This window comes from Rissa tridactyla, chromosome W, assembly GCF_028500815.1.
Source record: "Rissa tridactyla isolate bRisTri1 chromosome W, bRisTri1.patW.cur.20221130, whole genome shotgun sequence".
Classification (NCBI taxonomy): domain Eukaryota; kingdom Metazoa; phylum Chordata; class Aves; order Charadriiformes; family Laridae; genus Rissa; species Rissa tridactyla.
This window is the reverse complement of record NC_071496.1, coordinates 1781406-1807595: the sequence shown is the minus strand read 5'-3', so window position 1 is coordinate 1807595 and position 26190 is coordinate 1781406. Positions and strand designations below refer to the sequence as shown.

Below are 26190 nucleotides of genomic sequence, written 5' to 3'. Positions count from 1 at the left end.
GTACCCGGTACTTCCCCATGGACCACCCATGGAAGCAGCTATTCCTGCCCCGTTTCTCCAGCCGGCCTGGCTGCCTGCGGATGCTCTGCGAGCTGGATAAACTCAGTTTTCTTCCCAGGGCTCTTTCCGATCCCCAGGGATGGTCCCAGGAGGGTCCCACACCTGGGCAGGGGGGTGGTGGGATTGGTGCCAGTTCTGCAGGCAGGGCTGGGACAACTGCTGCCCTTTGGAAGCCTGAGCTGCGTGCTGCCTGCACTGCCGGGGATGCAGGCAGCAGCCGGGATGCAGGCAGCTCCTGGGATGCAGGCAGCAGCCAGGGATGCAGGCAGCTCCTGGGATGCAGGCAGCACCCAGGGATGAAGGAAGCAATTGGGATGCAGGCAGCTGCCGGGATGCAGGCAGCAGCTAGGGATGCAGTATGCTCCCGGGATACAGGCAGCAGCCAGGGATGCAGGGAGCTCCTGGGACACAGGCAGCAGGCAGGGATGCAGGCAGCTTCCGGGATGGAGGTAGCAGCCAGGGATGCAGGCAGCAGCCAGGGATGCAGGCAGCTCCTAGGACACGGGCAGCAGCCAGGGATGCAGGCAGCTCCTAGGACACAGGCAGCAGCCAGGGATACAGGCAGCAGCCAGGGATGCAGGCAGCTCCCGGGACACAGGCAGCAGCCAGGGATGCAGGCAGCAGCCAGGGACACAGGCAGCAGCCAGGGATGCAGGCAGCTCCTGGGACACAGGCAGCAGCCAGGGATGCAGGCAGCAGCCAGGGATGCAGGCAGCTCCTGGGACACAGGCAGCAGCCAGGGATGTAGGCAGCAGCCAGGGATGTAGGCAGCTCCTGGGACACAGGCAGCAGCCAGGGATGCAGGCAGCTCCTGGGACACAGGCAGCAGCCAGGGATGCAGGCAGCAGCCAGGGATGTAGGCAGCTCCTGGGACACAGGCAGCAGCCAGGGATGCAGGCAGCTCCTGGGACACAGGCAGCAGCCAGGGATGCAGGCAGCTCCTGGGACACAGGCAGCAGCCAGGGATGCAGGCAGCTGCCGGCACATTGGTTGAGCTGCACCGACCTCTAGAGGCTTCGGCCCCAACTGCCTCCGTGGCGCCCGGGCAGCGCCGGGCCCCGGCCGCCGATCTCCGCGGGGCGGGGGGGGGCCGGGCGGACGGAGAAGGACGGAGGGGGGCGAGGGCGGGGGACAAGCGCCGGCTCCATCTGCTTCTGTCCCCGCCGCTGTCCCACTCTCCCCGCCTGGGCGGAGAGGAGGGAGCCTGCGATGGCGCCCAGCAGCGCGCCGCTTGATGCACAAATTGGGGGATCCGTAAGATTCCCGTAGGGAAGCCTGGGGACGGCCACCTGCCTGCGATGCTGCAAGGGCCTGGCCACCTGGTCGGGCCGATCGATCGGTATCCTGCTGGAAAAAAAGGGTACCATCCCTACCCGGTCCCAAACAACGCGTTGCCACACATCCCTTTTTAAGTAGGTCTCCAGTTCAGACTACTCGGTCGTTAGCATTTCATTGATTTCAGGACCAACACAGGAGTGCAGACGGGGACAGTGAAGCTGGACCACGCACCCAGAGCTGCACGAAGTACCAGAACGAAGCTCCTAAGGCTGGGAGCTCACTGAAGATGCCACCAGCAATGCACCAATGAAACGAGCTCAGCTTTAATGGAGAAGTCATTAAACTTTCGACAGAAAAGCTAGGAAAACGCCCGTCTTTCTGGTGTAGATGTAAAAGTGAAAGCTTGCGCCTAGGTTCTTCTAAAGTCAACGAAAAAGCAGCTGCTCATCTTGCTGAGGTGTACTTTAGCAGAGAATTTTAGCGCCCCCAAAAGACTACTGCATTACTTTTAAGCAACATCTGCCTCAAAAGATACGTGGAGCGAAAGACAATGCGTACCCACGTGCCGAAACCTCTCCTGCATCCCAAACACCCCTCGCTTCGCAGAGATGCTGTCCTAAGGCTTTGAGTAACCTGGGCTGGAGGGAGGTATCCCTGCCCAGGGCAGGGGGGTTGGAACTAGATGAGTTTTAAGGTCCCTTCCAACTCTTTCCCTCCCGCCCCGGAATTTGGCATTTATTTTCTCAAAAGTGGCATGGCCTCAGTTGGGAGCCCAAGCAATAGCCTGGTGCAGTGCATGAAACGAGGGTTCACACATCCTGACGTGGGTGGAGGTGTCAAGATGTGGAATCTCATATCTTAAATAACCTGTAAGCACCCCCAGCCCCAGTTCCCCAGTTCAGCCGCTGTTGGGAAGGGAAGGGCAGCAGTGGCCCAGGACAGGGCCACGAGATGCACCAGGGTTCGGAGCCAAAGGCCAGCGATGCCCTTCCCTCTCGGTGGTCTCGCTGATTTCCAGATAGAAAAATACCATTCAACCCAGAAAATCATTCCAAACCACTGCAAGGATCACTAAAGCATCACCATCGTGGATTAATATCCATCTTTTTAGTACCAAAATACCATCTTGCTGCCAACAGGTGAAAGAAAGGCTTCCGTCAGAACCAGGATTTTGACAGAAAGGGGATGAAAACATTAGTGGAAATTCTCTTGTCAAATTTGAGTCCAAACTTTGGAAACTTCTTTGGGCTTTAATACAAAGCTTCCTTGTTTTGACAGAAAACATCTTTTCATTAAAAAAAAAAAAAAAAAAAGAGAAGCATTTTCTTCCCCCCTCAAGGCTTTCCAGCTACCTGCAGTGGTTAATCACTGAAAAAATTAATGAAAGACAAGATGAAGAAGTAAAACAACATGTCAGAGGAGCTCCGTCAGCCTTTTAAAGCCACTTCTGTGCTGGCTTTATTGCACTTTAACGTGCAGCCGTGTGACGAGTAACGTCCTGGCATTTTCACCCCTCAAATGAGACTGCACAGGAGAAGTCACTCACGTCCCCATTCATGAACGCTTCCACCAGTAATTACATGACACAGCTCTGGAATTAGAACAAGAACAAACTGGTTTTAAATTCAACTCACCATCAACAGCGACGTGTTTTCACTCCTCTTCGCTCAAGTTCTACTTTCTGAGTTTTAGCAGGCTGGGAAAAAAACTTGGTCTTTTCCATTATTCTCTTTTATTCTGCCCAATTATAAACTGAGAGAAGCCACTTCAGAAAAAAAAAACAAAACAAAAAACACACCACAAAACCACGCCAATTTGCTTGGAATATAATCATTTATTTATCTTTACAGTGATGACGGAAGAATGTACAGGTGTTTTCACCCATAGGTATAAAAATCTGTTTATATACAGAGTCACAATAATCTTTAATTGGGAAATCACTCTGTTCTCCTGATCCATCCTTACCAAAAACCACAGGAAAAACAAATATTTAGTACAGGCAATATAATTCCAGTAGGTTTGCAACCTGGCATCAAAAGCTCAGCTTTAGATTAAGGGTAACGTCTGATACTTAAAAAAGGACTTTAAGTCATAGGACACAAAATAAAGTTGCTTTTCAAATAAGATATATACATCAAAAAATAGGAGTCTAAAAAAGGCATTGGTTTTAATGCTATTAGAAAGCTATATAAATGTGCATGGGTCCGTTTCTTCTTATAACGAAAGACCGAAGGAGAAAGTGCCTCTGTCTTTTAGGAAGTTCCTCCTGGGATAAGTCAGTTAAAAGTACCTGTAAAAGAGAAAGAAACAACCCCTTTTGGAAAAGCAAAGGCCGGTGTTACATCCAGTAGAATGATTTTGTCGGAGCAGTTAGAGCCGGGTTTCACTCCGTATTTGAAGTACCCCATAAATAGTTCATAAGTGGGTAACAAAAAAATCAGTAGAGTGGACGTAGCTGCTCAAAAAGCTTGCTCAAGGCTATAATTAAAGCCACCGGGGCAAAAAAACCAAAGGCGTTTTATAGAATGTAGCCAACACGTGTATGTTTCCACGTCCGTTGGCTATGTACGCGTAAATAGGTAACGAATTCACAAGTTGATGAAACTCAAGGTCTCCTGATCCAACTGATTTCGGCAGAGAAACCACAGCACCAGCGCAAAACCAACCACGTCTACCACCAGATTTATGACTCTGCCACAAAATAATTATTTAATGCTAAATTTAAAGACTCAAAATGCCACTTTGATTCTGAAATGGCAAAGCTTTGAGATCTCACATCTTAAAACAAGGTTCTTTCTTGGCTTCCTTCAAAGTTATCCATAATTAGACTTTTCTAGGAGAAATACTCAGGGATGAAGCGTTTAATAGTAAATAGCGGTCATTTAAAGTAATTAAAAGATTCCAACAGCCTGGAAAACACCAAGACTACTGGCCTGTTGAGTGGCCAGTAAACGACACTGGCAAAGAGCTCTTGTCCACAACTTAAAGATCAAATTTCCCTTTATGTTGCACTGACACTATAAGGAATAAAAATGACTGCGCGTTAGGAAGAGGGTTGAATCCAGGCTGGAACGTTCAGCAGCCGTGTTAAAGCAGGTCACAGCCCAGAAACTTCCATCCCATGGCTAAAAGTTACCTGAATATAGTATCAGAGCTGTATAAAAGTTAACTCCTTTCAATCTGTCAAATAGGAAATATATATATTCTTTCCCCTTGTGGGCAGTTAACTCCAGAACAAACAAAAAAACACAAGAAAAAACAAAAAAAAAAGAAAGTAATTCCCTCAAAATTACACAACCATCTCCAGATGGAATTCTTGGTTGTTAAAACTTCAGCTAACTCCTTGTGAAAAGGTCAGATCTCAAAGCCATGCACTTTCATACTTGAGCACCATGAGCTCAATGCAAACAAGAGAATGAATTCTTCTTCTTCTGCAGATAATGAAGGAAAAAAAAAAAAAAAGGTTTTTTAAGAAAGCGTTCGGCCCATCGACAGATTGGTACCATAAACAGGTATAAGATACAAGAAGGCGCCTTGGAAAATTAATTTGTAGAGGCATTATCCATTTAAAAATAAATAGAAAAGTTTCAGGAACTTGTTGTGTAATTTCACCAACTGAAATTTTGAAGAAGAGAAAAAGGCCGGTTACTTTGATTGCTTTACCCCAGTTTCGCCTCAAGAATCAAGTGCCAGAAAATACACCTGCACTGGTTTCGAGAGACTGGGTCTTTGCTGTGAAGGATGAAAGCCACTGTTTTTTCCTCCCTGGTGATCTGTGTGGCATTTAACGTCAGGATGTTCATGTCTATATCTGACTCACCTGATTTCTTCTTATGCTTCATCTCCATTATCCATTTCTACTTCTATATCTTTTGTTGTATCAGCCGCTCGTGACAAGATGTCTGCCATTAGTGCTTCCTCCAGTTTTTTACGCACTTGTTGCACCCGCTCTTCTTGTTTTCTGAAAGGAGAGAAGAGAAGAAGGGGCAGAGGTGTCAATCCTTCACGTCTACTAGTAGGCTGTGAGCGTAACACTGGCATAAACAATGACTCAGGACTGGTTTCTCAACTCTTATTTCAACTCAGAACAGAATATGATAGAGTATTTTCAGCTGGAAGGGACCTACAAGGATCATCCGGTGCAACTGCCTGACCCCTCCAGGGCTGACCAAAGGTTAAAGCGTGTTATTAAGGGCATTGTCCAAATGCCTCTTAAACGCTGACAGTGTTTGGGGCACCTCTCTAAATCCTTATTGACTAGCTGTGTTACCTTCGCACGCACACGGGGACGCAGGGAGTGCTGGGCACTAAGACTGAGAGCGCTCTGAGCCAGAAGAAACCTCTCCGGTTCAGCGCGAAGGGTTTATTTTCCCTCATGCAGAGGCAGAAGGATTGAAAGCGACATACGATCCTCCACTCCCAGATGAGCTACTTGAAAAGACCAACCAGAACGTTAATGGAGCAGCATGCCACTGGACTATCTTTGTCAGACTGGCTTTTTTCTTTTTTTCCCCCTTTTATTTTTAGGGCAAAGACATTTTAGGGTGGATAAGCGACAATCATAGCAGGAGATTCCCATCAGGAGCACTGTGAAGGAGATCTGAGGCAACCTCCCTCTTTCCCAGCATAAGGGGGTGTATACCAGGAGCACCTTTACGGGATGGTGGGGCACTGGGAAGGTTCCAAAGTGCTCAAAGAACCAACTCCAAGTCGCACACAATGTGTGTGCTGGGGAAGAACCTCAAGGAGCTTCATTGTTCCCATTTATTTCATTAATTACTCCTACCTATCTAGTTAGTCTTATCTAATAGTCAGTGACGCATTTAAGAGGGCAGCAACTTCTGCTGAAACACAGAGGTACGTTAATTCAAAAATACCACCTCCATATCAATATAAATGTAAAATATTTTGATTCAATGCTTACTTTTGAAGGTAATATTTAGCTTTCAAATGTTACCAGAAAACAAGAAGTCCCCGTTTCAAGTTTTCCCAAGAGAACACAAATTCTGCATCAGACCCAGTGTTGGTTTTTTTCACATGAAAATCCACTTGTTCTATCAAGCTATGTTTTCCAAAAAAGAAAACCTTTAAACAAAATATATGCTTTAAACCGTCCAGAACTCAACAGAAGCAGGCACAGGAAAACATTCGTTAGTGCCACAAACTCCCCGTGGCTATATCGGATGGCAGGAGAGATACGAAGAACATGAAAGCTGGGGAGAGCAGGAGGGGTACCCAACGCGCTCCACAGAAGAAGCCTCTGAGGAGCTCCAGCCTCGAAGGCTGTTCAGTTCGACGGCTGCAACCACTACCAGCGCTCCCCGAGTACTTTGAGGGGGCCGTCTGCTTGCAGAGATAGCAAAAGGAAGGCAAAAAGAACAAGCTGGTTCAGTACAGATCTTGTTTTCTATCTTCCATCTGAGGTTTCTTATCCTCATTTTCTATCTTCAATATACTTATTGTCCCAGAGCTGTTGACTTTCAATGCCTAGAGAGTGATCTTTCAAACCCCAGGGCACAGAACCGACCATAAACCAAGATGCCTTATTTTTCGCAGAGCCTGCGACAAAGGAGAAATAGAAGTTATAGAGTGGCAAATTCAGTATTCGTTAATTGAACGAAAATGATCCCAAGAGCACCCATAAGCTGAGATATAATTTAAAAAAAACCCAAAAAACAGTGATAAAAAGTTGTCACCATCTCACTGTTGGAATACACCACGAATTGGCCAAAGATTATGGAAAATAAATAGTTGAAGTGTATTTTATTTTTCCCCTTTTTGGCTTTAGAATTTTGACTTGAAGACAGTAGGATCTTTCCCCCATCCACAGCCTCCAAACTCCATCGCAACAGGCTTCAGACTCCAGTCAATAGCCATTTACACCAGCCGATCCCTTCCCTAGATTCCTGGTGGTTCCTTACTCAGGGTTAATTTAGGTTATCACGATAAATGTGAACATGATAAATCCGAACACTTAACGACAGCAGTTTTGAAAAAGGGCCTGAATGACCAAATCAAAGAAAGCTGCTGGAATATCTTTATCAAGCTCCCCTTTAGAGCACAAAGAAAATTCCAATGAACTAAATACAGTAGGGATGCTTCCCTACTCTTACAAAGAATGGATCAAGAATGAAACATAAATGTCCCTTGAATGAGGTTCTGGTCACTGGGCATTTTAAGTGTTTCTCCTGGAAAAGCCCTGGAGTATCACATATCCAGCGAAGATCTGGGTAATCATCAATCCTCCCTTTGTCAAAAAAGTCACGGGGCGCTTACTGCCCACTCAGTAATCTGAATTAAGCCATGAACTGGGCGAGAAAGGAGGCCCGTTCCAGGCCGTGAATATTTCATAACATCAACGTGTATCAGCGAATGCACTTGCCAGAAAGCACACGAGATGTTTATCCAGAACTTTCAGTCTTGGTGCTACAAGGTCCTTCCCTGCTTTGCTCTTCAGTTTGTTGACCAGACATGGAATCTAACATAAAGGCTGGCAAGTATCTTTTATATCAGCTTTGAGGAGTTGGGCACGAAACAATCATAAGCTTTACCACCTCATTAGGCTCCTATATTTGAGATTTTCTTTTAAATGTGCTTAACTATGTTGATGAAGTTTTGAAAAACATATGCTGAAGTGTAAGCTCAGCCTGTCCTAGATTTCAGAATCATTATCCTGATTTGTAATATGCCCCTTCCTGCCATCTTGGACATATGGCTGTAGTGTTTAACTCTCACAAAACACAGAAGCGACGGCCAGTTTATTTTATCTTGGACTAACTCCTGATATTAAGGGCCCAGGTTTCCTATTTACAGCGTACGTGGCCTTTTTCAGAGGTTACTCCCTACTTGCTTCCCAAACTCACGTGAAGACATAGCTTTTCCCAGTTCTCATTTCCACATTTTCAGCCAGCTAGTTGTTCTCCCAGGGAACAGCCAACAAATAATTCACAGAGCTCCCAGTCCTGAAGAATCTGCTCTTCTAGCAAACAGTTTTAAAGTATTAAAACATAGCTTTTTTTATCCAAGTCATATGACTTACAAAGCACATGAACTACCAAGAGCAAATGTTTAAGAACCAGCAGCAAGAAAACACTAATAAAAGCTAATAAAAAGTGCCCATCTTTAACACTAAGTAAAGCTCTAGGACTTAAGAGCATCTCCATTCAATGTGATGAATTTGACTTCTTATACTAGTTTATCACCGCAGTTTTAAGTAAAACTGCTTTAGCCCCTTAAGTCAGCAGGGTTAGCAGTGCTGCCAGGGAAGGCAAGCGTGCTGCCCACGAGTGTCCCCTCTTCTTCTGACCTTATTTTCAGTGGAGAGCTGCTTTATTCCACAGGATAGTGGATAACTCTGCATTCAGATCATTTCCCCAGTGCTTAGCATGATTTTATGTGTCCTCACTAACTGCACTCTTCTCATCCCACGCAACTAAGCGATGAGTGCACGCTTTAAAGACACGTGTGATTCCACACTACCATATGCCACCAAACTATGATGCTGCGCCAACCTGCCCTCCGATCTCTCCATCTATTTTTCTAGATTGCTAAACCTATCGAGGATCCATTTGATTCAGTTCCTTATGTGCTGGCACTGCAATATGTGCTCCATATACTTCTAGTAATAGCATTTAGCTGCAGCAGAAACACAAAGGGACCTTTACATGTAGGATGGGTGTCAGATTAGATGGGAAAAATCCACAGAACCAACTTGTCCTTGTCTGAACACCAGTTCCACTTCCCTCTGTGTTGGGAGGGAGGCAATACCCCTTTTCCCCTGCTCTTCCAGTACATTCAAATATAGTATTTTTTGAAGACACTCTAATCAAGAGCCATCACTGTAAGTGCTTACATTAATATTTACTCTGTTCTTAAAAAAAACTCCATACTCTAGAGCTTCTCAGCAGCAGGGATTCCAGAAGTCTTGCCCTAACCAGACCTGAGAAGCACTGCTGAAAGGAGAATTAATTACTGGTATGTTGACTGTATTTGCTATATTATACTAAACTCAGGTTTAGGGGCATCTGGTAACTCCCCCCCATGCATACACCACTCCAACACATCACTTCCAACAGATCTTTCCCATCTCCTCCTTGCCTCTCAGCAGAAATTAAGCACTGTTGAGATGGCATACTCTAAATGCTAATTACAGAAACTCTCAGATGCCTAGTTATCGTGCTTTCCTGGCACACGTTGTGTTAAATTCCTCTTTAGATCTAGGGTAGAAAGTTTATTTTGTAGCTGAGATTGATAAGGATTATTTAGGGTTTTGCCTCCCTGCAACACACATGACTTTACCTTCCAATTTTCTTACTCCTGAGGAGAGCTCAGACTGTGGAAACGCTCTCCATCTCTCATTTTCTTCCTTTGGCACATTACAGTTCTCACGGGCTTTGGTCCGTCGTACCGAAAGTGAGATTTGTATAGGGTATTGAGGAATATTGTGAGGGACTAAGCTACAGCTGACTAGCTTGGACCAAGGTTCATATAGCTTAAGATTCAGACGTTCTTAAACGCATGCCAAACAAACTTAGAGAGCATTAAACTTGAATTACTCTCCATTCCTGTCTCCTGGTAAACGCAGCTTACTTTTTAGACAGATTAAGAGGTACTTTTTCTTACCCACTACTGTGCAGGGCCACGACACAGCCAGACCTACTACGTTAACTGTTACGCTGTGGAAAATTTAACAGGTTACGGCTACCCCTAAGAAAATGCAGAAGTCCCGTTGCCATGCTATTTGAAAAGGGCAATTGCAGAGATACCCGAGAAAGCTCAGGAACAAAACCCACCAGGTGACGGGAAGTGCTCAGCAAAGAGCCTAAACTGGGCAAGAGAAAAGGGCTGTTGAAAACTGAAAGGTGGGATTTTCAGAAACGACTTACATGCTTTAGGAAAAGAAATCCCCTGAAAACTATCAGCTTTAGAAAATCCCACTGAAGAGAGAGATATTTGAAAAGACTGACAGAATGGAGTACGAAGCAGAACAGAGCTGTGAGTCTGAATTTTATAATATATTGCAAAACTTCATCCAACTGGAAAAAACAATCCACCTATTTGTTATTTTCAGAAGACAGCATTCCCCAGTTCATCCCAAAAGAGAGAAACTGGTTAAAGCAGTTATCTAGCAGAGACACAAAGGTTGTCACTCTCAGCCTTCCATGGAAACGGAGGCGACTCAACGGCACAGTTACAAAGAACATAACTAGAGGCTGCTCGGAAAAGGAGCTAAAAGAGAAGTCTCAAGGTAAATGATCTCAGTACAGGACAAGAGAGTAAACGGGGAATTCTAAAAGCCTGCCTCAGGAGGCTCATACTTGGCTGTAAAGACCACCGGGACCCACACCATACTCATTTTACACGCTTACCTTTCACAGGACTAGCATTAAGAAGCCCAAAACTATTCAGAAGGTGTAGCCCACAACTGAGAAAAAAAAAAAAAAATAGGTGCTTGTCCCTAGTGATAAGGAAGCACGGTTGTTTCATAACCATGCGTTTATGGGAGGTTATTTAATGTTTTCCTAGCGAACGTGCTGAACCAAAAAAGGAAATTTTGCATTTTACTCTGATTATGAAAGAGATTTACCATTATTAGACGACCGTGAATACTTCAAGTTAAACACGAGTCAAGCTGACAGCTGGTTTATTAGATGTAAACAATTGCTATGATGTCCCTGAAGATTTTATAGCACAAGAGAATATCTGCTGGTACCTGACCAGATATCCCCAATGGTGAATTTTTTCCTTAGCAATATATAAATTCAGAAAGCAATTGTATTGCTTTCCTTAGTGAGAACAGGTGCCGTACTCTGATACTGCTTCTTCATGCAATGCGTTTTCTGGATGGTTTTCAAATGAAAGCCAGCTTCGCCCAAACAGTATGAAACGGTAACTTCTAAGAATATTTAATCCTTTTGGAGTGAGCTGCCGACGAAGTCACGAACCATCAGAGGCACCAAACTGGCAGCATATTCACAGAGGCAGAGCTGCCCCAGTTCAGAATCTGTGTCCCGCCTGAGTTGTCAGTACTGTCTGACTACGAATTCAGAATCTGCTTTCTAAAAACAACTAAATAGGAAAGAAGTAATTTTGTTTCCAATAAAAAATAAACGTTGTCAACAGCTCTCAGAAAGTTTCTCATCCTGCCTTGTAACTTTCTGTAGCAAAGCCAGAAGAGCTTACCTTCTGAAAGCATTTCAAGTTGATGTTTAAGAAAATAAAGCAAAGTAAATCCCTAAGCAAAGGACCAGGAATCGGATAATTCTGTACCTCACACTAGCTCTGCAGGAGCTTCAGCTAGCCATCTTAGAAAAGAATGTGATAGCAGTGGACTCTGGTGCTGAGTGAATTCCACTAAGTGGCAAGATCCAAGTTTGGTCCTCAGTTTCCCTACGCAACCTAGAATTTAACCAAAAATGTGATACTAAATGCAATTTTCATCCCACGTGTTGATTCACGTTAAGCAATACTAAAAAATAAGTGGATGACGGGATTGTGCCCCGTGTCTTGCCACACTCTGACAATTAGTCAATGCAACAAGAAATCTGTCTCTTCGCTCAGAGAGCCTGCATTCAGTATCCAAAAAAAGGATGAGTTTTTCTTTGAGAAGAAAATTAACAATGCAGCTATTAAAAAACCAAAATCGTTGCCCATATGTGAAAAGATCTATCTGTGCTCTTCATATCATATCCCGATCTCTCACTTTAAAAGAGTGTATTAGCCACAAAGCTATACGCTATAGGGGAATATTCTTATTCTCCATTGTTGAAATTACTTACTTTTTAAATGAGATCAACAAATTAACTTGACCAAACCAGAAATGCGAAGGAAAAAAGCCAATATTGATCATGACTACAGCTTAATGTTTAGGGCACTCTCTTGGGAAAGAAAATGTGGATTGTGACTCATACCTTAGTGAATATTTTATATTACTTTTTTGACCACAAAGAAAGAACCCAGGTTTTCATTTTTTCAAGTTACTGAACTAGAGGTACAAGAAAAAGGTTGACACTTCTCTTCCGTTATCTCCAGGACTGCGCTGAGCCAGGAAGGAATCTAATTGAACTTGCTTTTCGTTTTTCCGAAGACTTTCTAAAACTTACCTAATGTCATCATCCGTGACTATGAAAGCTTTGCAGAGGGGTTGAGATGTATTAAGCCAGACGGCCGGATTCTTCTCAACAGCTGCAGAGAGCTGCCCCGTGATAGGCGCGGAACTGGTGTGCAAAGCGCTAGCAACAGCTGATAACAGGGTATCGTCATTGTTACCCGGGCCAACTCCTAAATCAAAGATAATTGAATAGTTACCATTCGCATTTCATATACAACTTCCAGCGGCAGAGCTCTTCTCGGTTTGTAAGGTTACGTACGCTCACGATACAACCGGATACGTGGCTGTATCGTCTAAACAGTTAAATGCAAGTTCTTAAAAATGGCTTTGTAATAGCACAGTTCTCAGTTAAGTGTAAGTTAGCGTTTCAAAAGGCATCTCATTTCTAAAATTGGCTAGGTTTTTTGCTTACACTAGCAATCACAACATCATTAATTTTTTAATAAAGATGATCACATCATAAATTTATGAGTCACATATTGAAATAGTTCCTTTGCAGCTTCACAGTATTAATCCATGCCAGCAGAGTCTTTGCTTTAATGCTACAAAGTATTAAATTAATTCTGGAAAATAAACACTGGAGATTTTTACAACCCTCAAATTCCTGAGAAAATCTCCCAAGCAGTGGAACAAAGTTATTAATTTTGAACTATGACTCAAACATACTTTAGATCAACTTTCACCAATAAGAGTGCAGTTCTGAAGCGTGGTTTATATTAACTACATAAATGAACTAAAAATAAGCAGAGTTTTGGAGACTGAGGTATTTTGTCAGCAAGAACATTTACAACTTGAAGTTTACTTAATCGGACTGTCAACTGAAAACTTGTTAAGAGCATCAAAAACTCCGTCCTTTTTAAGCACAAACAACTTGGTGGATCTGAAGCAACTGCAGTAAGGGAACACAATACCTTGAAGACCTTTAGGTAGCTCCATGGATTTTATGATTTGTTCGCTGACATCCGACGCGCTGAGGCCTTGTAGTCTTTTCTCCCAGAAAAGCTGAAAAAGAGAAAAGAAGATCGCTCATTAGAAACAATTAAAAAAATCCCCTAAATCAGCTAATGGAAATAAACAGTCTTCAAGATCAAAACAGCATCAGAACAATAAAAGACAGACAGTGCTTACCAGCTTACCAAACAATCAACCTAACAGTCACAAGCTACCAAAAAGGTAATATTCCATCTGCTGATGGAGTTTTAGCCATCGGGAACGTGCTTGTATGGAATTATGCAGTGTGTGTTGAGGCACTGGGGACGGCTCTGCCCGCTGGAGCACCAACCGCAATGCCAACCAGCAGCTACAGAGCTGTGCTGGCTCCACGACCTCGCCCTTTCCGACGCTCTATAGATCTCTCGACTTAGCTGGAAATAGAATCACAGCTTTCATTTTACTTTCTATCGTCTTGTTTAGTAGCTGGGAACATTTCCGTTTCTCACAGAAACCAGTTTCTTAACCTAAGAGATTTTTGTTTAATGATCCAGATTTCCCTACTCACTCCGATCTTAGTGGTCCAAAGACTCCTCCTGAAGTTCTGGGCTGGAGATCAGCCACGTCTGTTCTTTAAAATGGGGCTTTTCTATTTCACAAGATAGTGATGAAAGCTAGTTAAAAAGTTGATTTCCATTCCCTGGGAAGCTACATTTAACAATCTTAATAAGGAGGTAAGCAAGAACGTCGCTATGCAATTTCCTGGGGAAAGGGCATTCAGAAATAGTTTGATTTTTCTGCAGGATATAAGGGAGGGGGGAAAAAACCAAATGTATTTCTTTTCATGCCTCCAAAACCTGAGAGAAAAAACTAGACATGCAGTTATTCTCATTCCTAGGAAATTCTTGGTTGCAGCTGGGTAACCAAAAGCCTCAGTTGAAGGCAGGGCTTTCGAATGTCAGATTCTGCTCTCAAACTGGAAGTGAAACAGCTAGAAAATCCTCTTTCATTGTCTATGGAACCCTATATTGCTAGTGTCATGACATCATAACTGAAGCATTTACAGCAATGATTCTTATTCCAAAAAAAAAAAAAAAAAAAAAAATTCAGTTACAGAGGTAGTAACAGCAAAGAGAAAAGCAACAAGGAGCATCTACCTTAGCATTAAGAGTATACTACTGATGGAAAATATACCATGCAGTTATGCTAAGAAAAACGCAATAATCTCCACAACAAGTCTGTACAGCTTTGTGAATCAGTAGGTTGAATGATACTTGTATTGCCTGAGAGATTACTATGCCATTTTATAGAGATCTACTTATTTTAGTGCTCTTCTCTGGACCACAGGACACATTTGTAACCGAGTTTAGACCTAAGTGGCTTAGAAAACCCCCACAGGATCACCTAAGCAAGCTCTTTAGGTTTTTTGTGAACTACATTTCACATGTTCTTGATATCTCTGTGATTTGACAGCTTTTTGAAAATACCCATTCCACTTGTGTCTCATTTTACTAGAGCTACTTAAACTTCAAATGCTTCCAGTAAACCGACTCCTCGCTTGTAACTAGAATTCATTTTCAACATTCCAACCCAGGTTTGAGCTACATGGTTAGTTGAGCATCAAGGCGCCTCTTTTACCCTGTTAAATGGTAAATATCTAGTACCCCCAGCCATTCGCTCCTGCTGTTTACCACTATGGCCAAGCCCCCACCCCAAGAAAGCACTCTCGATGCCTTGTAGCAGTCCTTATGGCTCTGGGGATGAAACGGCAGCGCCTTAAAGCTGTCTAGAACGCTAAAGAAATCCTTCGTCACAAAGGCAAACCCAGCAACTCACTAGCCAAATTCGAACGGGAATATTAGGATTCAGATAAACGAAGTCAAAGTAAAATCCTATCAATTCAACATTTCATCACGAGGTCAGCTTCCCATCTTGATAAAGCCTCTACAAAGCTTATTCATGTTTTCCGCTGTTAAAAGAATTCACCCTTTGTTCCCCTTCTGCATTTCATCGACTTTTAGAAATAAACAAAAGGGCCACCAACTCCAAATCCGAGCCATGTTTTTATATGCTACAGCTAAACACAAGCACAGCCTCTCTTCATGCAGGATAAAATTAATTGGGTCTACAGCAGCAAATACAGCACCAACTACAATCAAATATTTCTGGCTTTTGATTCTTCAGTTTCCCACTCAAATCAGCTCAGTACACACCACAGAGGGAATGAGTAATCAGGATGGTCCTGTGTAGGAGAGAGAGGTTCTTGAAGAAGGACAACTAACCCATATGAAAGCTCAGAAGATTTGGAAAGCGTAGTGCAATATCAAGAAGGTGGAGCTTCCGACACCAGCACTCGCTCAGCTCTTTAAGCACCGATTGCAAACACAGGGCAAAGTCCACACAACTATCAACCCCTCAGATGACTTTGAGGCCAATGTCAGGTAGAAAAAAAGCACTTGGCACTTAGACACACCTGTTAAAACAAGACTGAAGCGAAGCATATTCCTCGCACAAAGCTTCCAGCACCATTACATACAGTTATTTACAAATGACAATGCTGGTGGTCCAAATTTTCATCTCCCCAGATCTCACAAGTCACACTTACTAATTTTTTGCTCAGATATGAATCGCATTCCTCGAGTTTTATTATGAAGCTTGAACTTAGGAGTCCCCTCTGAACCCCTGTATTTTTTCCTGCATCCTACTGAAGATTCTGAGCTGGATCAGTCCTGGACAAGTATTTCCCTACCAGCTGCACCAGGAATAGTTATTAAGGGACAGAGAGAGAGGGAAGGAAGCTGCTGATACAAATTCAGAAAAAGCTTTTCTGTTACTCCATTTACATGATGAAGACGCAACCATTCCGCAGCAACGGAAATACGCATTCAAAAAGATCACGCAAGTCTCGACGCGCAGAGTATCTGCCCTAAAAATAGCTTACATTATTTAACTTGCAACTCTCTCACCATTAGTGAGAGCGGGAGCAGAAAAAGAGAAAGTAAAACTCAGGTTCATAGGCTTTGTGTTCCGCTAAGCAGAGAATCAGGCACCAAAATTAGGAGCAATTCATAAAAATCCCATTTAGTTTGAGTTAGGCATCAGCATCCGTAGGCCATGGCCTAGGCAGATTGTCCCCTTGGCATTTGTCTCCTGCCCAAAGCCACCCGGGCTTCAGAAAACAAGCAACAGCCCTTCACGCAGTGCAGCTACTCCCATTCCATAAATGACTGCCAGCAACAGAGGCCACCTTCTGCATAATAACCTTACTTTACCGCACAATTAGAGGTTTCCTTGGAAAATGGAGTGAGTTATCCAGATTGTGGGCTTTTCTCAGCTTGAGTTCCCTGGAGAGTACCGTAATCCCTGAAGCGCAGGGCAGGCTGATAGGTTCCAGTCTTCCTTCCTCCTGCTGAGAACGCACCAGTGCAGCCAGAAAAGCAAGATTCGTGCCTCAAGGAAAGAAGCATTAGCAAAGATGAGACCCTGCTATTCAGTAGTGAGAATCCTGACGGGACCAGGATAGGAAGGAATGAGAGAAGAACCGGATTTCAAGATTCATCATTGTTTTGATGTCCTGTTTCATTACTAATGCAAAATGAATAACCACTCCGAGGATTCATCAGTCAGTTATGGGTATTCATCTTGTTGGAGGATGAAAAATGGCTTTATCGCAGTTTTGTTTGAAGTAGTGGTTAGTGAACACACACTGAAAGAGAGCCTAAAACCCAGGTCCTTCATTTACTGATGGTTTGAACGTTCTATATTCAGAAAGACCCAGCGGCCAAGCGCTCCATTTACCAGGAAATTAATCAATATGCATTATGCCAAAAGTGACCTGTTACGCAATAACCTCCTGCCGAGCAAGAAACGTATCCCTTATCGCTCAAACTTACTATCCTAAGGGCAGCCCTGGGTTTTTTCCTGTGGCAGAGGAGGCAGCAGAGGAATGCAACGCCAAAGTCCCCAGGGTGGAGCAGGATTTTCACTTCCTTGTTGTTCCGCGACTCCATAATGGCAGAGCTGTACTACAGCTGTGCTTCTGCAGTTCTTTGTTTGGAGAATTATAAAATATTGCTTCCTCCATAATTGTTTCTTGTCCAAGAAAAGCTCTTTGTGACTAACAGTGAATTATAATCTAACCCGTAATCTCTGTAAAAAACACAATCTCCTAAGCAACTATTATTTCTCATTCAGACAACAAAGAAATGATAGATTAGCCTCTCTATTGCAAGAGCCACCAAATACAAACATATTATGAGCTGCTCCTTTTCCTTAGCTAAATAGAAGTCAATTTGCAGTTGCTCAAGCAATGGAAGCCTACAGGAAATTTTTGCTGGAAAGGAAACCATTCCAATTCTGTTATTTTTAAAATGAAAGCACATACGCTCGGAGGGTGACTGATTTTTAAGTCTGTACATAAAATACAGTCAACATATCTATACTGTACTGCAGACACAGGCAGCCTGCAATTTTGTTAGCCTTTAAAACATCTTAAAACATAGGTGAGACCAGAATGCCAGTTACCATTTGGGAAACTGCTCAAGTGATTGACATTACAGGCGGTTAAATGAGGAAATATGATTAAAGAGACATCTTTTCAAAGCCTCCACGGAATAATTTGAAAGGAATGAGAATTTCTCCAGAAATCAGGGAAACTTCTTTCCTCTTTTTAGATCCAGTTGCTGAGTTGCTCGGCTCTGCTGCAGCCAATCAAAATTTCAGCGTTCCTTTAGTTGCCCGGGAGAGGGAGATGAAACTTAATCTCATTGGGTTCCTTCCATCCCTCTTTTTGGTAATTCTAACAGATATTAACCAAGAAGCTGAAGATTTCCAACTTTATGTTGGAAATGTTATGTTATGTTGGACTGTGGATCCTTTAAGTTGATCCACAGGAAAGAAAATCACATCTATTTGACAAAATACAAAGTGCTAAGAACTAAACGTGTCTTTCTTGTTAAGAACCGCTCACAAGAAGACATACATAAAATGACATCCTGCAATTTTTCTCATGAATTAGGCTTTTTAGACTGCATATATCTTATGCCAAAAAATGACTACGGTCAGATTTAATTTTTCATATATAATCCTATTCAATAATCCATTACAATACAATCCACTGCAAAAATACGTGACAGTAAGTATAAAAGAGACTTTCAAATCAATTTTAAAGAGTACTTCTGGCCTACAGATAGATGATGTTATAAGTAAATATATCAGGTTTATCCTAAGGTGTTTTTAAAAAGAAAATAGACTCAGATTTGTCCTAAGGTGGTTTTTAAAGGCGGTTGTCTGCCACAGAACTAGAGGAATCAGATCACGTAACACCGACTACCTGATTTTCTCAAAATGAGCTTTGAAAAGAAGGATAGCCCTCTTTTAAACACTCGAGGTATGTTCATGGAACGTTATTAGCCACACGTATCAGGAAGATCCGGAGGTCAATGCTTTGCAAATTCAGCATTATGATTACCGCTTACATAAACACCAGCTTTACCAGTATGGTTTCAAATATCTCTACCACCACAACCAACAGCGCACATCAGAATTAACTAGTGATCAGTGGGTCCTCAGGAGTCAAACCTCTCCCAAAGCAACACCTCAGGTACATTTGGGACACAGAGGTAAAAGAGTGAGTTTTGTATGCAACCCTGTAAAAGGTTAATAAGCGTGGAACAGCGTGAACCAAGAGGCTCTAACACAGGAAGAAGCAGGTAAGTGCTCTACGTAGGACACAGACCTGGACCTTTTGGAGGCACCAAGGTACAAAAGGCAATGATCTGTAAGAAAGAAGTTTGATTTGCAGCACCATTCCTGTTGATCCAGTTAGGTACGGAACGCCTGACAGGCAATTAACTCCAGTTTAAGTGATTACATAAAAGATTTACTGCCTATAATAGTTTTGGATAGTTACAGGACTTCCTCTGCTTCACATTCACTCTTCTCCTTGAGGAATACTCAAATCCAGAAGCAGAAGTGGAGCATTAACGTGCCCTGAAGTACTGCTACATCTAGTGGCTTTTTTGCTAAATACGAATGAGGGAGAAAAAAAGTGATTTTAAGAAAATACTCAACACCACTTAAGAGTAAGATGACAGATACAGCTGCACGATTTTTTGATTCATCACTAAGTCCAGTTTCAATTTCAGCAATGCTCATCTGACTTTTTAAAATCCAAACCACTACCCTTAAATTAATCAAGAATGTATCGTACCTTATCAAAACGTACTAAGTCTAACAGTGGAGAGGAGGCTAAACCAAGGGGGTTTGGGTTTGGTTTTTTTTCTTCCTTGCAGGGCCCACTAGCAATCTTTCAGGATTCCTTTTCTTACACCGGTTTATCAGTAGACTCTGCAAGGGAAAGAAACCCAAAGCCACCGAAATAGTAAGAAAACCTATCCTAATTAAGGTTATGGAGAGTCAAAATATTTTGAGCAGGTTGATACTTCAAAAAGAGACGGTAAAGCACTTTGAAGAAAGATGCAATGGAGGCTAGGAGATTTGCTATTTAGGAACTTACAGATACTCCTATAATTTGATTAGATATGAAGAATTCAAGAAATCTTCATGGATTGACTGGTACCGGTATTTGAAAAGCCACACAGAGGAAGAAGACTCATAGTTAAGAGAAGTCTAGTGAGTACTAGAAGACCCTGCAGAGCATGCCTGCATACACACACAGCTCAAGTTCTGACACTACCCACTTCCAGGGTTCTCCAGAACATTTCCATTTTCTCTTGGGTGAAGTTCTCCACTCTGATAATCACTAATCTATAATACCTTTAAGAATGGCTGTGAATGGCTTTAAGATGCTGTCTTGCAGAGCTGTTGCTTGAAAAAGGCTTAAGACAACCTTGTGTCACCTGTGTGGAACGAACCAGCAAGCTGAATATACGGACCCAGCAGTTGCCACAAAGCTCCGCTGCTCTAATTGACAGATTTACCTATATGAAGATCATAGGCAAGCTGTTATTAGTTTATCTTTCCAAGAACTACCACAGGGTTTACTGCTTAAAGAAGAGCCGCTGCCAAACATCTTCCCTGCCAACACCAATAAGCATGTCTTCTCCCTCTCAGGTCATGAAAAAAACTACTGACTGCCAAAGGAACTACACTACTCATTGATTTTGATCTCTACGTAAGGAGGCAGGCCAAAGAGAATTTTCAGGGAATTCTGGTTCGACTGTCTTTTGAAAAGGGAGGTACAACAGATAGAAGCACATAAAGCTTTCAGAGCTGGCTATCTAGAACTACCGAACAAAAATCCCATAAGGGATTTGGGCCAAGGATTGAAGAAACAGGGAGGAATGACACTGGAAGTGGTAACTGAATAAGCTTTATATACAAATAGGCAGTACAGTCAGTGTTGCAGCATTCACTTGAATAGCCAACACTGATATATTTACAGTCCATGTAGAGGAATGTTTGCACACCTGAGTGTCAGAGAAGGAGAAGACAGTGACACATGTAGGGATTTTTTATGTAAGGCAACTACAGGCTTTAACTGGAGGGGAAGAGAATTCAAACACATTTGCAAGGCTACGTTTGTCCAACAATCGTATCTCGAGTGACAGATATGTATGTATATATAGGGTGCCCACATGATCAATGACTGGAGTTCCTCCATGCTTTTGGTTACTAACACCAAAGAGATATCGATAATTGAGTGATGGAAATCTGTGCGTAAAGAAACCGGATCGTTGGAAATTGTTTATGAAAGCTGTCAATTTGCTTAAGATTCTCCAGCAACTGACAGCATACTACCTACATTAAATTGCTTTGTTCCAGATTTTTTAATGAAAATTTTACTGAAAATTCTCAATTTACTGAATTCTCAATTACTGAAAATACTCAAATTTTCAGTAAAAACAACTGTAACAATCTCTCCTTTTCCCAAGTCCCCCACCTCTGTCAATCACCATTACTCAGAACGATGACAAAGCAGGAAACAGCTCAAAGCAGCATTCTAGCTTGGAGAAAGGCAAGGGAAAGACACACCAAGATTTGCTTTGCTGTTAGATACGTGAGATTTACTATTCCACATTTAACGCAAACAGAGCTAGTGTTTCTTCCAAATGAAGTATGGCAACACAGAATGAGAACAGTGTTTAAAGCGGCCTCTTCCAAAGATATACTGTTGCAAGCAAGGAGAAAAGAATTTGATTGAAAAAGAATGCTGACACAGAGATCAGCAGATGATATATTCTCAAAGACCTTGCTACAGCTTAATCTGTTAGAACCTTTCTTAAGGAGGCAAAGATTTAACTCGGGTATGTTTGAAAATAGCCTATTCTGCAAATCTTCACTGGATAGTCATTCTCAAAAGACAAGGGATGCATTCCTAAAGATTTCAGTTACCGTCTATTTGAAGAAAAGATTCTGGAAGAAAGAAAAAAAGGGAGGAAATAGGCAAGCGTGAAAGGGTTTGGAATCCATCAAGATATGAATTGCCAGACATCCATTTCTCTTGCCACAAAGGTGCCATAACTTTCATATGCTTTGGGGATTATTCCTGCTCCAGCAGACAGGACCAAAAGGAAACTGCTGACACACAGAGTGTAGTAGTTCACAAGGAAAACCCAAAGAATGTGAAGAGAATCAACAGACACATGCAATTATGCATCTTTTAGATCTGAACGTGATACACTTACATGGCCCCTGTTGAACTTCACGGGACCAACAGTGAGGTTAGCTGAGGCCTTCAAATCTTGCTAAAAGACATCTCAACAAGAGGATCCAATACGGCTCGATATTTCTTCTTTTTCTTTCTCACCTGAATTTAGAGGATGCAGAGTCTAAATTCCTTATGTTATTTCTTACAAGAACAGCATTCAAGATGTTTGAAAGTGCAATATTAGAGACAGCTTGAGTTTCAAAGGAAATGTGGTTAAAAGTTAGTGACATACGAGCGTACACAAATTTGAACATGCCTCTGCATTTTCTTCTCACCTCTGCACTCCTAAGATAGATTAAGGTGTTTCAATTTGATGGTAGTAATGCTGTGACTCAAAAAATACAAGGCAGACTTAAAAACAATACCTCAATCCAATATACACTACACTATCTAGCCGATCATTCGTTCATTAATTAGATTTCCGTTTCTTCTCAGCTGCCTCCTCCCCATTAAAAAAAACCCAAACCAAACAAAAAAGGATTGTGTGAACCAGTGATCTGTCATTGATATAAAGAAAAGCAGCCAAAGGAGAACTTGTGTAAGATGAGTTTATGTTACTGTGGCTTGTATTTATAGCAGAGTGAAAAAAGAGGGATTTAAAATACAAATTTTTATTGATTTTGCACAAAGTTCTTCTATATAAAAGAGAAGTATTACTTCTTGATGAGAACTGCGTATTTTATAGAAACTTCTATTAAGAAGCTGAACATGAAAATTTACATTTGATACCCAATTGCAGCAGTACGGCGTACATCTGAATTTCAAGAGGAATGTGGTAATCAAATATGAATGAAGTTTTGGAATAAGAAATATTAATCTCAATATGAACTGACTGTTACTTCTGTATTTTTTTTAAAATTGTATGTATTGCACACATGTCTATAAGTAACCTTCAAGATAGGAATTCTCATCTGTAATTGAAGCCAGCTGAAAACAAGAACACTGTTTCAGCTTTCTGAGCGGTAACAATGGAAACAGATTTAATTCTTACCTGTCGCGGCTGCTCCGTCACTCGCTGGGGATCAGATCTTACTTTGTTACTAGGATGATTGGTAACTTTGGTGACTGGTTGCTTGAAAATTGATGCAGTTTGCCTGATTGGTAAAGTTGTATTTAAGTCTGGTTTTCCCTGTTAAAAAAAAGAAAAAAAGTGACTTAACCAAACTTATGCAAAACTTGGATTCACCCTCTTCTACTGATGTGCAAAAGAAGGAGGCTTTTTTTGGAGTAAAGATTTCCCTTAAATGCTGTTCTTAACTAACCTTTAGAGTCATCCATTGTAAAGAAAAACATATATAACACTTAACTGGCTCCACACATTTTCACCTTCTTGGGAAGAATCAAACCGCTTGAAAGTTCATCTTTTCTGTTGTTAAAATGTATGTTAATTGTTCATTCTGAAAAAAGACGGCTTCACAACCAGATGTCAAAATGAAATCTCCAAAGCTTCATGAAAATATGTTTGTAGCAAATAGTTTATAGAGTTCCAAGTCTTAAAGGACAGCAACTTCCTACATAACTTCGGTCACAAATTTCCTAAGCAATTCCTACGTCAAACAATTCTTAAGTGCAGGAATTTATTCTGGAAAGAATCTAAAACTGTATCAACTTGAGCAAGTCTTTTGACAAAGTTAGTTTTTATCAGGTTTGTGAACTGATTATATCCACACAAGACAGATACTTAAAACAAACATTTTTGTTTATTTTAAATACACATTTTCCCAATGAACGCGTATCAAACAGCGTGTTCTCTATTTTGCAGGAGAGTGCTAAGCGCTTCAATACGCTAATTGCCGTATCTAATTTCCCACAAAGGAAAATGGTTAAGCTTTTGCTTTTTAAAAGCTTACCTCTACTTTCTTCAAAAGAAAAAAAGTTATTATGTGGTATTTCAGATCTCAGAAGCTTTATAACTGGCTGTGAGATCATAGCTCCGAAGTTACACAATGAACACTGATATTAGAATCCATCCAAGGATGACGGTAAAAAAGTTTTCATTAGGATTTACTTAGACTCCTAATCTTGTGAGAAAATGCAATCTCTTGGGCTTAGAAAAGGGAATTAAATCTCAATCTTCAAGTCCTCCATATTTAGATTATACGATCTGGACAACGTGACTTCACAAAAGAGGCTGTGTTAAGAACCCTTGAGCACATGTTTCTTTACAAATTGTTTGTTCCTAAACTGAACACTCTGGAATTCCAGATGCTGAAAGCTAGAATACTGACTATAGATATTCTCTAATGATCTGCATAAAAATGAAATTAAAAATATCGCGAAAGGGCTTAGGCTTATTACATAATAAGCCATCTCTTCACTGCATCTGTCTCAGATTAAATTCTTATTTTAAAAGTATGTATCCCTCCTTTTGGAGCTTTGCTAGAGCAATCTGACAGGGTAGTTCCTCCATCATCAGAACGTCCTGTATTTTAGCACACCTCTGTTACTGCAAGGGGGATGGCTGAGGAGCAACTGAGTGTGAAGTCATTCTTCCTATGCGTGTACAGTGCGTAATCTATAAACCAGCAATAAAGAGAGTATCATCTCCGCACTCCAGAGAAAGTAATCTTCATCATGAAGACCATTCTGCAGGCAAGCCACTTAATCCCAAAATACATCCTTACACACTACAGTGGTTATTATATTGGCTGCTCCTATCCAACTGCTCGATACTTCTGTTGGGTCGGGGGAGAGGCAAGGGAAGAGCCTCTTTCTATAACCTATCCAGGATGACATGGCACTATTAGATCCTTCCTGGTAGAAAAAAATAAGGAATTCCTCCACGTAATTCTAAGGAATGTAATTGATAGGAAGAAACATAAGAATAGTGCTTCATATTTATCTAGGCATCTCAAGATAATCTAAATGATGGTAGAGAAGGTGATCTATCAAGAGCACTATGCATATTCTTAGCTATTCAACAGTATGACTCTATCCATACACTCATTTTATAAATTAGCGCCGTAGCATTTTGGGAATCCTTGCTTAATACTCATTTGCGCATGCTCCCATAAGAACAAAAACAGTTTTCCAGACCAACAGAAGAAAAAGGCTAGAACATACAGGTGAATTCTGAAAGAGTTCTAGAAATTGATTCTTTTCAATGGGAGCAATTCTGATCACAAGTCTCTATTCCTACCACTCCTTTAAATATACCTCGTTATTTTACGTGTCCCTTTTCTTCATCATTTCCAGGTAGCAGTTAACTCTTTAAAATATAATAAGGCTAAAATCACAAATCCCAATGGAAGTTTTCTTCAGAAATTCATTCATTTGTGGTTTATAAACTTACAGCCAGAAACTAACTAGTCTCCATGTCTTGCAATGTTACTGCTTTCCAATGGGCAAAGCAGCAGACCTTCAGAGATCTCCACCTTCGGCTCCATCCCTAACGCACTGTTGATGCTCGTCTAACTGGGACCAGGGTTTCCATGGTCAGAGCAAACGGCAACAGGGCACGAGTACTGCTGCCTGATGACACTTCATAGCTTTAACCAACCAGAGAAATTACCGTTCAATTAGCACGGAAGTCATCAGACCTTTTTATACAAAGCAAAAGTGAGAATCTAAGCTTATAAATAAATCTAGACATCAGTCTTCTCCTAATGTTTCACCCAGGAAGACCCAGTACGCTAGAAAAATACTTTCAGATACTTTGATGGATACTGGTTATGGGCTCAAATTTTTTTTCCACCCGATGATGACAATAGTAAACCCAACGTTAGACTTTTTCATATATAATGAAAGCATCTCTGATGAGCACAGAATCACCAACCAGAGCTAGACAGTAATCGCCTGTACTTATATTTGCACAAAGTGTTTTGACAATGAGCTTTCCTCAAACCACGTAACTTAATTCAGTCCAGAACCCTGATAGACCCTGCCTATCCTACAAGCTTCGCATCCCCTGATCTTGTGACATTACGTTCAAAGTACTACTTGATGCTTTGAAGTCCGTGCCCCCAGGGCATTCTGGGCAGTAGCATCAGTATTAGTGGTGAAATAGCTATTAAAACTGAGAAAACCAATAATATTACAGAGCCATCTGCCATATGAAAAATCTGGTTTAGCAAACATTTCTAGAACAAAGGTCTTCATTTCAAGTTCACGAAAAATATTTACAGGTTCCTTTTGGCCTTAA

At 41.8% G+C, this 26190-nt stretch overlaps 1 protein-coding gene across 1 annotated transcript in view; it reads right to left on the bottom strand.

Moving 5' to 3' along the window:
* Nucleotides 1-3152: 3152 nt before the first annotated feature.
* Nucleotides 3153-26190, bottom strand: part of LOC128902072 (methyl-CpG-binding domain protein 2) — a 38825-nt gene continuing 15787 nt past the window's right edge. Inside the window, exons 3-7 of the mRNA XM_054184420.1 lie at nucleotides 23041-23178; nucleotides 13360-13450; nucleotides 12441-12618; nucleotides 5159-5299; nucleotides 3153-3628 (exon numbers count right to left, since the gene is read on the bottom strand). Coding sequence (XP_054040395.1) covers nucleotides 5170-5299; nucleotides 12441-12618; nucleotides 13360-13450; nucleotides 23041-23178 — 537 coding nt within the window. The 3' untranslated portion in view covers nucleotides 3153-3628; nucleotides 5159-5169. The remainder of the gene's footprint in view (nucleotides 3629-5158; nucleotides 5300-12440; nucleotides 12619-13359; nucleotides 13451-23040; nucleotides 23179-26190) is intronic.